Here is a 13,688-nt window from a genome sequence, read left to right as displayed (position 1 = left end):
CAATTTAAAGTTATCCACTCATTTCCCCTGGGTTCCTCTCCATTAGTTTTCCATATTACTGTTATGTTTCATTCAAATTTGAGTAGTTCCATAACTATCTGGTAGTTAGCATGTGCACAGCACCATGGGGAAAAGGAGGTAACATAGGTCTCCAGTTTCTAGAGGCTTTAGCCTAATTTGTTTCTTTCTTTCCTTCTCTCATTCATTCTAGACTCTGTAGTGTTGGCTGGCCTTGAACTCATAGAAATCTGCCTTCTTCTGCTTCCTGACTGTTTTGATTAAAAGGCTAGGCCCCATACCTCACCTGGCCATGAAGGGCAAGCTGGCCCTGAGAGCCAGTCCTGAACATGTGAGTCAGTCCTGACTTTTGGCTATAAGCAGGAGATTTGGCCTTGCCCCTCATCCAGGCCAAGCTGAAGAGCTGGCCCTGGTGGTCCTGGTAAAGGAGAGTTGGCAGGCTGAACAACACAGCCACCACTAGGCTCAGACCAGGGCCTTGAGTTGGTCCATTCCAACATCTATCCCATCTATGAACTGCTGGAGGACAGGAAGGGGCTGGGCCTGTAGGACCACAGTTGTAGGATCTCTAAAACAGGATATCCTAGAGGAGTCCTACCTAGTGAGGATCCAGTATTGATAGTGTAGCAGAAGCCAGAGGCCTCAGACCAGACCAATGACTCACTGTAACGAACATTTGCAAGTAAAGCTGTGTGGGCAAAAGGGTGACACTGTGTGACATAGCACAGCTTCCACGACACCGTGAGATGTACCATAGCTTCCATAGTGAGATTTCTTTTCTCTTAATGTTTTTTGATGTTTTGTTTTCTTTTGGGGGTAAGGTTCCAAGGGTAGAAGGCATGTGGAGGGGTGGGGCGGTGAGTAGGATTAGGGCACATGATATGAAGTTTACAAAGAATCAAGAACACTGTATGTGCCACTGTGCTGAGCTCCTCTTTTACAGTTTCTATTTATTTATGTATGGGTGCTTTGCCACATGTACATCTGTGCATCATGTGTGTGCAGTATCCTCAAAGGCAAGAAGAAAACATTACAGCCCCTATGACCAGTGGTACAGAGAATTGTGAGCTACCATGCAGGTGGCAAGGCTCAAACCCAGGTCCTCTGGAATAGCCAATGTTCTTAACGCCAAGCCATCTCTCCAGCCAAATTTTACCTTTTTAATACAAATACAAAGTGACCCTTTGCTACAAAGGAAATATAATGGTTCTAAAACAGAAACACGGTAAAATCCAATTTAAAACTTTCTATTCCAAGACCTGGGTATGTAGCTTTGTTGTAGAGTGCTGTTCAAAGCCACACACTGCATAAGGTGGGGTGTGGTGGCATACACTAGTAGTTCCACCTGGGAGGCAGAAGTAGGAAGATGATGAAGAAAACTGTTCTCCAGCGCAAGTCACCTGCTCTAACTCTGACAGCTTACCTTACCCATTATCTTCCGCCCATTCATGGCAGCCAGGGCTGCAGCTGCATGACGGTGCTCATGGAACTCCACAAAACAGTATGGGTCATTTCCTGCTGTCTATTGAACAAGAAATTCACAAGTCAGTTTTGGGCTTTACTCTCCCATTTGAAATAAAAATGTCCCCTTTGTCACATAAACTTCTACAGTTAGCAAGGCATGGAGAATGACCTACTCATTCCATACGTACATTTTCAGATAAAAATAAATAAATACCAGAACCAGGTGATGGCAGCACAGGCCTTTAATCCCAGCACTACGGAGGCAGGCAGATCTTTGAGTTTAAGGCCAGTCTGGTCTACATAGTGAGTTCCAGGACAGCCAAGGCTACACAGAGAAACCCTGTCTCAAAAAACACACAAACCAAAAACTAAAAACTAAAAACAAGGAAATACCAAGTATGATTATTTCATATAATAAAAGTATGATTATTTCAGTGCTATGTCAGACCCAGAGCCTTAGAGCCACTGTATCAACGCTCTTCCTTAAGGTGTACTTCCACCCTCTATATTACTTTTTAATTATTACAAACTTAAGACATCTTACTGCTTCTAATTTGTGGAACAATAGAAAATCTTAACTAATCTTTTCCAGACTAAACTAGACTCTGGACACTAACAGGTTCTGATAATATTTACAATATGTTTTAGAATATGAACTTCTGGTACAGATTCTTTGCCTATTGAGAAGAATTTTAAAATTTCCTCCTTTGGGAGCTAGAGAGTTGGCTCAGAGGTTAAAAGTACTTGTTGCTCTTGCAGAGGACCAATGTTTGTTCCCCTGCACTTATACAGTGGCTCAGAACCATCCATAAACTCCAATGTAAGGGATCTAACACCATATTCTCACTTCCTTGGGCAGGAGGCATGAAAACACTCATACAAAATAAAAGATTTAAATCTGAGAGAAAAAAATCTCTATCCAGCCAGGCATGGTGGCACACGCCTTTAATCCCAGCACTTGGGAGGCAGAGGCAGGTGGATTTCTGAGTTCAAGGCCAGCCTGGTCTAAAGAGTGAGTTCCAGGACAGCCAGGGCTACACAGAGAAACCCTGTCTCGAAAAGCCAAACCAAACCAAACCAAAAAAAACCTCTCTATCTGTAATCCCAGGATCAGGGATGCTGACATCTTGGTGAAGTCTAAAGCCAGTCTGGATACTTAGTAAGATCTCTCAAAAGACAAAAACAAACAAACAAACAAACAAAAACAAAAAACAAAAAAACAAACCCTTCTTTTCTGCTGGTGACTGGGATACAATAAACAAAACCTGGACTTTCTCCCCTTAGTGTTGGGGCCCAAAATCCAGGGCCTTGTGCATGCTAAGGAAGCAATCACTGAGAAAACCTTCAGCGTAAAGCAAAATGTTGTTTGTTTATGTATTTATTGACAGTTTTTCTATTGCGCCTTGGGCAGTCTAGAACTTACTATGGTAGTCAGAGTGGCCCCCAACCTGCAGTGATCCTCTGTTCCCTGTTTACTGAGTTCTGAGATTATAGGCACGCACTATGACACCTGGCTTCAAGATATTTTATGATAAATTAAAGCAAAAAATACATCTAATAATCTGGATTTAAAAGTGCAGAATAATAAATGACTTTATAATGCATGTATTTCATTCTAAGACTTTTTAAGAATTATTAAAGGAAACTAATTCAAAATTCAGAACATAGAGATAAGCATAAACTTCAGTAAACACTCTTGTATTCTAGAATAATTGAGATTCTGCGGGGCGATAGCACATTTATCATTCTTTTACTCAAAAAGCAGAACAGTCCAAGTTTCAGGGCAGTCTGAATTAATTACATAGACCATCCCTCAAAAAACAAATAAATAAACAAACAGATATTTTCCAGGCTGTGGTGGCCTATCAGCACTTGAGAAGCTAAGTCAGGAAGACTATAGCTTACATAGCAAGTTCCAAGTCATCTTGGATTACAGTGTAAGACCCTGTCTACTATGTATACACAAGGAACCACCAATGTTGACGTCTGGCCTCCACATACATATCCATTCACCTGCTCACGTGTACAATTAACTTTGTTTTAAAAGCTCATTATTTGTAGTTAACACCAACCAAATGAATAAGTTTTCTACACATTAAAGTCTGAAAGGCATTCAAGAAAACCTTTAAAAATGAAGCTAAAAATGTATTTCATTATATATTTTTTCATTATAAGTCTACCCCAATTCCCAATCTAATAACTGAACTTATAGATCATTCAGCCAATTAACACTAAAACAATTCTGATGCCTCAATAGAACCTAGAAGAGTGCATACAGACACACACACCATTCACTTAGCAAAAGAAACTTGGTTGCCTACTAAACAGGTTAATTACAAATTCACTAAGATCCTCATGAATCTAGACATTAATGAAGAAGTTCTGCAGTAATGACAGCTTTCATTAGTAATCTTAAGGAAGGAAGGAAGGAAGAACAGTGACTGAGTGAAATACCCTTACATCCATAATCATTTTGCAGTTTTTACAAGGTCCAATCTGGCTAAAGAGCTGGAGGATGAGAGCTTCTGTCACATCTCGAGAAAGGTTACCGACGTATCTGGAACAGAGGGAAACAAACAATTTACCATTTTAGATTTATTTATGGCTAAGCATGGTGCCTCAGACCTGTAATCCCAACATGCACGGGTTCAAGGCCAGTCTAGTCCACATGCTGAATTCTAAGCCAGTTATGGTTACAGAGTGAGCTCCTGTCCCAGGAGTGAAAAATCTTTTGTTGAATTTTGCTTTTTGAAAAATAAATGTTGGGAGCAGCCAAAGATATATCTTTGACTCTTTCAAGATAAAAGGTACCTCTGCATGTCCACAAAATGTAAAAATGGTTTCTTTCCTCCTAGTGTTCAGGACAGAGCCGCTGAGACCATGAGGATGCTGGAGGAAGAAGGCCAGGGAGAAGCACTGAGAAGTAACACTAAGGAGTGGGTAGAATAAGGAGTGGGTAGAAAAGATGGACTTGGAAGGAGACCATATATCTAATGGCAATTTGGTCATGCTGGAGCTGACTACTCCAAAAATGAGACCTACAAGAGGACAGCGAAGCACTTTCCAAGCCTTTTGAGCAGGAGATCAGGAGAGCTGCAATGCTAAGCCTTAGGGACCAAGGGGCCCCCTCTTTGCCAAAAGATCTGAAATTCATGTCTACACAATTTGAGGTCAGTCTGGGATATGCAAAATCTTGCTTCAGAGAGGGAGGAAGAGAGGAAGAAAAAAAGAGTAAGGGAGAGGAGGAGGAAGGCAGTCAGATGTATTGGCACATGCCTGTAATCTTAGCCCTTGTGAGGCAGAGGTGTTCAAAGCCAGTATGGAACACATAAGAAAACACTGTCTCAAATGTGGGGACAGGGAGAGCAAAGAAATCACAGGACAAGTCTTCCTTATGCAAACAGCATAGGGACTGAACCAATTCTCCCAATAAATTTAGTTGCTAAAGTTGCCCTCAAATTTTTATAAACAATGCTGTTTGCTGTGTCAAGTCTATTAGCTGAACAAATACTAGTTCTGAAGAGAAAGCACGAACAAATGTGCAAACTGCAGATCCTTCCTGTGCAGGAGCAAAAAAGTAAGAACATCTTTGTACTTTAAAATGTTTGGCTTTCTTTTCTATGTTTTTTTTTCCTTAAGATAGGATTATGATAATGTGGACCATGGTGTTCTCAAGCTGCCATTAATTCTGCTTCAGTCTTCTGTGTGCTAGCTTACAGGCATGCCCTATCATATCTGGCCTTTAATGAAAGAATTTATAGTCTATATCTTGTCTTATTTTTACTTAGAACTGTTTCCTTAAGCCAGGTTTAACAGCACAGATCTGCAATCCTAGCACTAATGAGGCTGAGGCAAGAGAACCGTGAGAAAAGGGCAGGCTGGGCTACTCAGTGAGACCCTGAAATGGAAAAACAAAAGAAACAAAGCCTGAAGAAAACACAGCTGGCAGCATATAAGCAACAACAGGAGCAGTGCTGAGGTGCCTGACCCTGGGAAGGTGTGGAGTACTATCTTTTCAGGGATGGGATGAGGCAGACTATCATTTGATTCTGAATGTGGGCTAAAAGTTGTCTCTTTCCAAAATATTTTCTAAGCAAAGTTCCACACTCTTCCTGCAGAAAGCTGTGTGTGTGTGTGTGTGTGTTAGACAGGGTCTCTCTATATAGCCCTAGCTGTCCTGGAACTCAAGCTGTCCTCAAACTCACAGGAGATCTGTCTGCCTCAGCTTCCAAGTGGTGGAAGTTTAAACACCACCCTAGCATTTTTGAGACTGTATCACATGTTGAACCTGGGTTGGTTTTGCTGGTAACAACTAAGTCTACTAATCTTTTCCCAAGATAGTGCTCTTATGACTTTACAGCCTTTAACGAGGACTCACTTCTTTTGTTTTGATTTTTTTGAAACGAGGTTTTGCTAGATAGTTCAGACTAGTCTGGAACTCCTAATCTTCCTACTTCCACCTCTAAAATGCTGGAGTTACACACACACACACACACACACACACACACACACACACACAGGACTCACCTCTTTTTTTTGTTTTGTTTGTTTTTGTTTTTGGAGACAGGGTTTCTCTGTATCCCTGGCTGTCCTGGAACTCACTTTGTAGACCAGGCTGGCCTCGAACTCAGAAATCCACCTGCCTCTGCCTCCCAAGTGCTGGCTGGGATTAAAGGTGTGCGCCACCACACCCGGCACAAGGACTCACCTCTTAAAGGGTCTACAATCTCCTAACACAATCATACAAGGGTTCACACACACACACACACACACACACACACACACACACACACACACACACACACACTTGGGTAAACGAATATATTAGGTAACACTGTATCTGGAGCTGAAGATCTAACCAAGCTGGGAAGCTGGGAAAGGCACTACTAGAACCCCTGCTTTTGAGTGTTACCAATACATACAACATGCATATGCATACACATCAGTGTATGAATATAACCTCAAGATGAAAGCATATTATGGTTACCTAAGAGAATGTTCTTGTTCTTATACAATATTTGAGATTGAAGTGTCACCATTTTGAACTAAGACACTTTAGTGAAAAAGGAAAGATGGAAGGAAGGAGACAGAAAAAGACTGAAACACACACACACACACACAGAGAGAGAAAGAGAGAGAGAGAGAGAGAGAGAGAGAGAGAGATTCAAAAAACCAAACCTGAGCTAGCAAGATGGCTCAGTGAGTTATGGCACTTGACATAAAGTCTGACCACCCGAGTTTGATTCCTGGAACCCACATGATGAAGAACAAATCCAACCCAGTTTGCTTTGACACCCCCCCCAACACATCACACACCAAATACATAAATGAATGCAATCTAAAAATGTAAAAACCAACCAACCGACCAAAAACCCACATGGAAACATAAATAATGCACAGCTGGCTAAATGGGAACTAACTGGTAATTCCACAGGAAAGGCAGCTAGTTTTCAGTATACCTTTCCTGTAATTTTTCTGTAGCTTTTCTAAATGACTAACAAGCTAGATTTGACTGTAAGGGCACTAACACTACTAGTGACAACAGGCCAGCTCTGTCAGGACAGAGTTCAGTCAACTCAATGTGCCACAACTGAAGCTAGGATGTGCTAGGCAAGCAACTTTATCCCCTGAGCCATATGGAATTTTGAAGTGGAAAGCTAAGTTTTCAGGTAGTTGTAAAAATCAATATGGTGTAGGAACACTTCTGTAAACCCATCATTTGGGAGGCAGAGGTAGAAAGATCAGAGTTTAGGGACGACAACTGCTCTAGAAGACCCTGTCTCAACATTCCCCACTCCCGTCTAAAATCGAAGTTATGAAAATGGAATCCAAAACTCTTGAAATATTCATTTTTATTTATACAGCTCTAGATAGTTAATTTACAAAAGAATTTACAAAGCAGAACATTAAACTGAATTTGTCTTTTGGTACATTATATTAAAATATTTTATTTTATAATGGAAAACCTGGAAATTTGAGGGAAAAGCATTAAGTAGATTTTAAACTAATGATAAATTCTTTTTAAGCAGAGATTTTGAAAAATGGGTTAGGTAACTACAGTCTAAAACTTTGGTTCTCAGCCTGTGGTTCATGACTCGTTGCTGGCTGAACAACCCTTTCTCAGGGATACAATACCAAATATCCTGAGCATCAGATATTTATGATTCATAACAGTAACAAAATCAGTTATATAGTAGCAAAGAAAATAATTTTATGGTTGGAGGTCACCATAAAATGAAGAACTCATTTCAAGGGTAGCAGCATTAGGAAGGTTGAGAACCACTGGTCTAGAAGAACCCTGACTAGAATATATCAAGCCCTAATGAGGGGCTAGAGATGGCTCAGAAGTCAAAAGCACTTGTTGCTCTTACAGAAGACAGGTTCAATTCTCAGAACTCACATGGTAGCTTACAACTCTCTGACAGGCTCTAGCTGCCAGGGACGCAATGTCCTCTTCTGAACTGTGCAGGCCTGCTTGTGTGTGAGTATGTGCACTCAGGCAAAACATTGATACAGAGAGTAAGCAAGTGGAAAAAGGGTTAAAAGAGATCAATGATTCCCTCTCCAAGACTTGTGTTTTCCATTTTATTAGTTCTTTGTAAATTCTGTATAATTGTTTTAAGACAAGGTCTCTTATAGCCAAAGCAGGCCTTGAACCTTAAACCTTGGTTGGTTATTTATGCACTGCTGAGGAAGAAAAACAGGGTCTGATACATTTAATCCTTAGAATGATGCTTGAACACTTGCAGTTTGCTAGAGAATTTTTTATTTTGCCTGATTCCTAAACTTTATGAGAAAACTTGTAGTTTTCTTTCAAGAACTAGAAACATCCAAAGAGATTGATCAGTGGTTATGAGCACTGACTGCTTTTCCAGAGGTCCTGAGTTCAATTCCCTGAAACTACATGGTGGCTCACAACCAAATGGGATCCAATGCCCTCTTCTGGTGTGTAAAGACAGCTACAGTGTACTCATATATACATGTATGTGTATGTATGTATGTATATGTATATATATATATATGCGTGTGTGTGTGTGTGTATACATACATATGCATATATATATATAAGTAAAAGACATCTTAAAAATAAAACAAAACCCTTTTAATCCCAGCATTTCGGAGGCAGAGGCAGTTGGAGGTTAGCCTGCCCCACAAAGTGAGTCCAGGGACAGCCCTGTCTTGAAAAACCAAAAAAGAAGATAAGAAAAAGAAACCAGAGTGGCACAAGCCTTTAATCTGGGAGGCAGAGACAGGAGAAGCTAGCCTGGTCTACACAGGGAGTTTCAGGACAGCAAGGGCTACAAAGTAAGATCTTGTCTTGAAAAACAAAACAAAACAAAACAAAAATAATAAAAAACCGTGAGGGTGAGGGCTGGCAAGATGGCTCAGTAGGTAACGGTGCTTGCTGCCAAACATCTGAGTTCAATCACTGGAACTCACGTATAAAAGGGAGAACCTGCTCAAAAGGATGTCCTTTGACTTCCATCTCCCACCCCAAATAAAATGTTACTCCCAACGTTTTGGAGGCTAGGCACGACCATCACAAGTTTGAGGCAACCTTTCAAACAAAAGTGAGATTTTGTCTCAAAAGGAAAGAAACTGTAGGGTTAGAGAGATGGCTCAGTGGTTAACAGCACTGACTGCTCTTCCAGAGGTTCTGAGTTCAATTCCCAGCAACCACATGATGGCTTACAACCATCTGTAATGAGATCTGATCCCCTCTTCTGGAGAGTCTGAAGACAGCTACAGTGTACTTACATATAATAAATACTTTTTAATGGAGATCTTTTAAAAAAGATTTGTTTATTTGTTTATTATACATAAGTACACTGTAGCTGTCTTCAGATGCACCAGAAGAGGGCGTCAGATCTCATTACAAGTGGTTGTGAGCCACCAAGTGGTTGCTGGGAATAGAACTCAGGACCTCTGGAAGAGCAGTCAGTGCTCTTAACTGCTGAGCCATCTCTCCAGCCCAAATAAATAATCCTTAAAAAAAAAAAAAAAGAATAAACAAGCACAAGGCCAAGCTAGGCTATATAGTAAGGCACAGTCTCGAGAGGAAAAAAAAAAAAAAGAATAAAAAAGAAGTGGAAAAACACAAGAAAATACAACTAAGCCCAAAAGAGAAAAAGAGATGCTATTTCATAGACATTATATCGTCAAACTGTATGCAGAGAAGTGGGCGTGGATAAAAATTACAACTACACAGGGGGGTAGAAAGAGAAAGTCCAGATCAGCGTTCAGCAATTACTTAGCTGCAGGCTGTTAGTGATGCTATAAAATGTATAGACCTACGATCCTAGCAGCTGTAAAGACCAAACAATAACTACATAGCTGTCTCAAAAGTACCATCTGCATTTGACAGTAAATTACACAAAAGATGTTCAGGTGGATCCAAGGAAATCCATCAGCTAACACTAACACTATGTTTTTCTACTTTGGTGTACAGTTTCTAGTTTACAAATTCAAAGTTTTAAAGTGACCAAAGCCAACTCAGACTTAACTATACATATTTTTAATTTTTTTATTATGGACAAATTAAAACTTACACATGGGAAGAATAAAATGTGTACATAGCTGGGCGTGGTGGCGCACGCCTTTAATCCCAGCACTCGGGAGGCAGAGGCAGGTGGATTTCTGAGTTCGAGGCCAGCCTGGTCTACAGAGTGAGTTCCAGGACAGCCAGGGCTATACAGAGAAACCCTGTCTCGAAAAAAAAAAAAACCAAAATGTGTACATAACCCAACCACTCACTATAAATCTCTAAACTATACTTTGAATATTCCTGAAAATTATCTTGCTGAATAATCATTTGATTTTTCTTACAATATATTTTAAAAGTATTGCTGACAATCTCTAACTTAACAAGGTGTTGTGGCTGAAAACTAAGCTTAGGAAGCAGCTGCCTCGGAGTCACTAGGAACACAGGTGAGGTAACCAGGCTACTCCCAAAGGAACAGCTTGACTTCTTCAACTGTACCGGATTTTTAAAACAAGTGTGATTACTTCCCATGGACTAGACTGTGGCTAAGAATACACATTAAATCAGAAAACCCTGGCTTCCAGGATCACTAATGTGAGCACTTAAAACTTAAAAACACTATTGGGAACATTTTTAGAGTTAGTACCTACCAAGATTTAATCAGTACTGGCTGAGTGGAAGGATGGAGGTTTTGACAGAAGGGGTGGAGCACCAGGGAAGGGATAATGGGGAACTTTAAATCACGGACACTTTCAGAAGGAAACTCTTCAATAGGCTGCTTTACTGAAGGACATCAAGAAAAAGTAGGCACTGCTGTAACAGGTAACAAAATTGCAGGGTTGTTTTGGGTCTCTTTCTCTTTTTCCATGGCTGTCCTGGAATTCACTCTGTACCAGAAACTGGCCTCTAACTCAGAAATCCGTCTGCCTCTGCCTTACAAGTTGCTGAAATGAAAGACGAGTGAGACAAGAATTTTTTTAATTAAAGTATATGCTTTTGAGCCAGTTGTTGGGACATTAAGCTTAGCTTTCCTTTGGTTATAAAATGCCTTTCCCCTTAGTGATAATAAAGACGAAGCGAGCATGGTAAGCATCTGACACACACTAAGGATTTATCCAACTTCCCAGGGATGAATCTACTCCAATCAATACTTTCCTGGTCTCAATATAGTGCTATTTAAATGCCTGCTTTGGAAATGATAACATGTCCTTACTGCATATTTCCATGTACATACTAAAATGGTAATGTTATCATCCATATATTTCTGCAAATTTTTAAAATAAAAAAAATATAAGATTTTCATAGTGTGGTTGGAGATGGCTCAGCAGTTAATAGCACCTGTTCTTGAAGAGGGCCTTGGTTTGGTGCCCAGCACCCACATGGCTCACAAACACCTGACTCCAGTTCCAGGAGATCCAATGTCTTCTGACTTCTGAAGGCAGATATACACATGCAGGCAAAATACCCTTACAACAGGAATGAAGCTTTAAAAAGTGTTCAAGTATCTTATAAAGACACCAAAAAGCATAGCAGCATGAATTCTAAAATGCTAAGATGAAAAAGGGAAAATTTCCAATAAATATGTATTTAATAGGTTTTAGGGAGTATTTACCTATAGATATAATCTTTCCAAAAAAAAAAAAAAATGGCCATGCCCTAAGTATTGCATCCTTACTAAAAAGCTACTTCCAGGTCCCATAAACTAACAAGATATTTAATATATCAAGAAGAGTGTAAATGTGGTTTGGTGGGACAAGTCTGTAATCCCAGCACTTGGGAAACAGAGGAAAGAGAACCTTCACAAGTTTGCAAGCCTGCCTACTATACAAAGGAAGATCCAGGCCAGCCAGGATGGGGAGGGAGGGAGAAGAAACAAAAATGCAAACTGGGTAGGCAATATCTGAATCCTAGCACCTGGGACTCAGACAGAACTAACAGTTCTGAGCCAGTATAGGTATAGTTCAAGGATAACCTGGGTTATATAAAAGACCCTGTTTCCAAAAAAAAAAAAAAAAAAAAAGTAAGTATATTTCACATAATACATTAAAAATAGCAACTTGAAATTTAAATTGGGGCAAAGTGTATGGCACAGACTTTAATCACAGTGTTCAGAAGGCAGAGGCAGACAAATCTCTGAATTTTAGGCCAACCTGGTCTGTAATAGTGAGTCTGGGACAGCCAGAGATACACCCTGTCTCAATAAAACAAAACAAACAAAAGAAAAAAGAAATTGAAAATGGGCGAGGGGAAAAAGAATAACGTATCTGTACTTCAGAACAATTTTAATAACTAGAAAATGTCAAAAAGAACCCTAAATGTACATAGCTCTAAAAGTACCAGGATTCTAGAAATAAAAAGCTATGGCAGGAACTAGGTGCAGAGTTAAGGCCCGTAACATGATACATGTTCATCCTACTTCATTTATATGAACTATATGCACGATACATCAAGTTGCAATCTTCAAATATACCGGGAGAAAAAAACAACAACCAAAACCCACAATTTCTTGAGCTTTTCTTTTTTGCCCTGTGAAACCCAACAAAGGCACAACCGCCTCAACCCGTGCGTTGAAAAACAAAGAATGCAAGGGGAAGTTACATGACAAAGACAATATCCTAGACTCGAGTTACAAAATATTCACTAAAGATGCTTACACCTGACTGACCACAGTTACTCCATTAATAAAAATGTCAACCACTAGTCGCAAATGGTGGTAAATATGTTTTAATGAAACCCACTTTCCCTCGGTAGATGCATCCCTCCGAGTGAGATTTCCATTTTTTAAGAACGGTTTCAACATCCTTGGGTGTCCAGTTAGGTTTTTTGGTCGAGGGTCAGGGGAGTACTACAGAGGGAAAGCCGAAGACCTTCGAGAAAGATGTCTGGCTTTTTTTTTTTTTTTCTTTCCAGTTCTCAACTGCAAGTATAAAGTTTTTAACCTCAGCCTTCAAGAATTAAAAATGAAAAAAATCCTACCAAAAGAAAAGAGAAAGGACGTTCCAGATGGAAATCTGGAAAAGATTCATCGAAAAGAGGGGGCGGGGAAAAAAAGGACGCAAGCATGGGACTCCAGGAGGACGTGCCGAGTCCTGAGGAGAGCTTTGAATGAAAAGTCCTTCCTCCAGGTCTGGGGGCCGCGGGTGCAGCCAGCCGAGGGGTGACAGGGGCCGAGCCCCTCTCCCGCCATCGTCCTCTCGGCCCGGCTCGGCTCTAAGCATCCTGGCGTGCGCACGGGAGGGAGGAACCACCACAGCGCGGCGTCCACGGAGAACAATAGGCTGCAGAGAGGCGCAGGGCCGCGGCCTCCCTACGGGGCGACCACCATCCCGCCTCCCTCAACGCTGCTCCAGACTCACAGAGTCTTGGGCATCTCGTCCTCCATGGCTGCTGCGGTCGCGGCGGCACCTCAGGGTCCAGCTCCCTGCCCTTCGCTACCTCCCAAATCCTTGAGGCGGGCTATGGCTGCGGAAGAGCCGGCCTCCTCGCTTGACCGGAGGCTACTTCGCTTTCTTCTTTGGCAGCGATTACACAAAAAAAGGCCCGGCCTACCGCGAACAATGAAACCCCGATCCAAGATGGCGGCGAGCCGGACGCCTAGGAGCCGGCAGCCGAGTGACCCGTGCCGCGCATGCGCACAGCCAGCTAGCATGCTCACCCTCCTGGCAGCCGGGTTTAGGCTTCAAGGACGGGGTTCACTTGGTGCGCAGCCGCGCTGCCACCAGGC

At 41.3% G+C, this 13,688-nt stretch overlaps 1 protein-coding gene across 14 annotated transcripts in view; it reads right to left on the bottom strand.

The window, feature by feature from the left end:
* The window catches only part of Tia1 (cytotoxic granule-associated RNA binding protein 1), a 29,203-nt gene extending 15,563 nt beyond the window's left edge, over window positions 1–13,640 (bottom strand). For 7 of the 14 annotated variants that reach the window (XR_003956185.1, XR_377438.4, XR_003956184.1 and 4 more), the window contains exons 1-3: window positions 13,321–13,627; window positions 3,943–4,039; window positions 1,442–1,540 (exon numbers count right to left, since the gene is read on the bottom strand). Coding sequence is in view for 6 of the 14 variants with exons in the window: in XM_006505891.3 (XP_006505954.1) it covers window positions 1,442–1,540; window positions 3,943–4,039; window positions 13,321–13,346 (222 nt within the window). In the remaining 8 variants the exon portion in view is untranslated. Of the gene's footprint in view, window positions 1–1,441; window positions 1,541–3,936; window positions 4,040–13,320 lie in introns of all 14 variants that reach the window. The other 7 variants (NM_011585.4, NM_001164079.1, XM_011241285.3 and 4 more) reach the window with 5 other exon arrangements.
* Between the last annotated feature and the right edge of the window lie 48 nt (window positions 13,641–13,688).

This window comes from Mus musculus, chromosome 6, assembly GCF_000001635.26.
Source record: "Mus musculus strain C57BL/6J chromosome 6, GRCm38.p6 C57BL/6J".
NCBI lineage: Eukaryota > Metazoa > Chordata > Mammalia > Rodentia > Muridae > Mus > Mus musculus.
The sequence above is the reverse complement of the archived record's forward strand: the minus strand, read 5'-3'. Positions and strand labels throughout refer to the sequence as shown.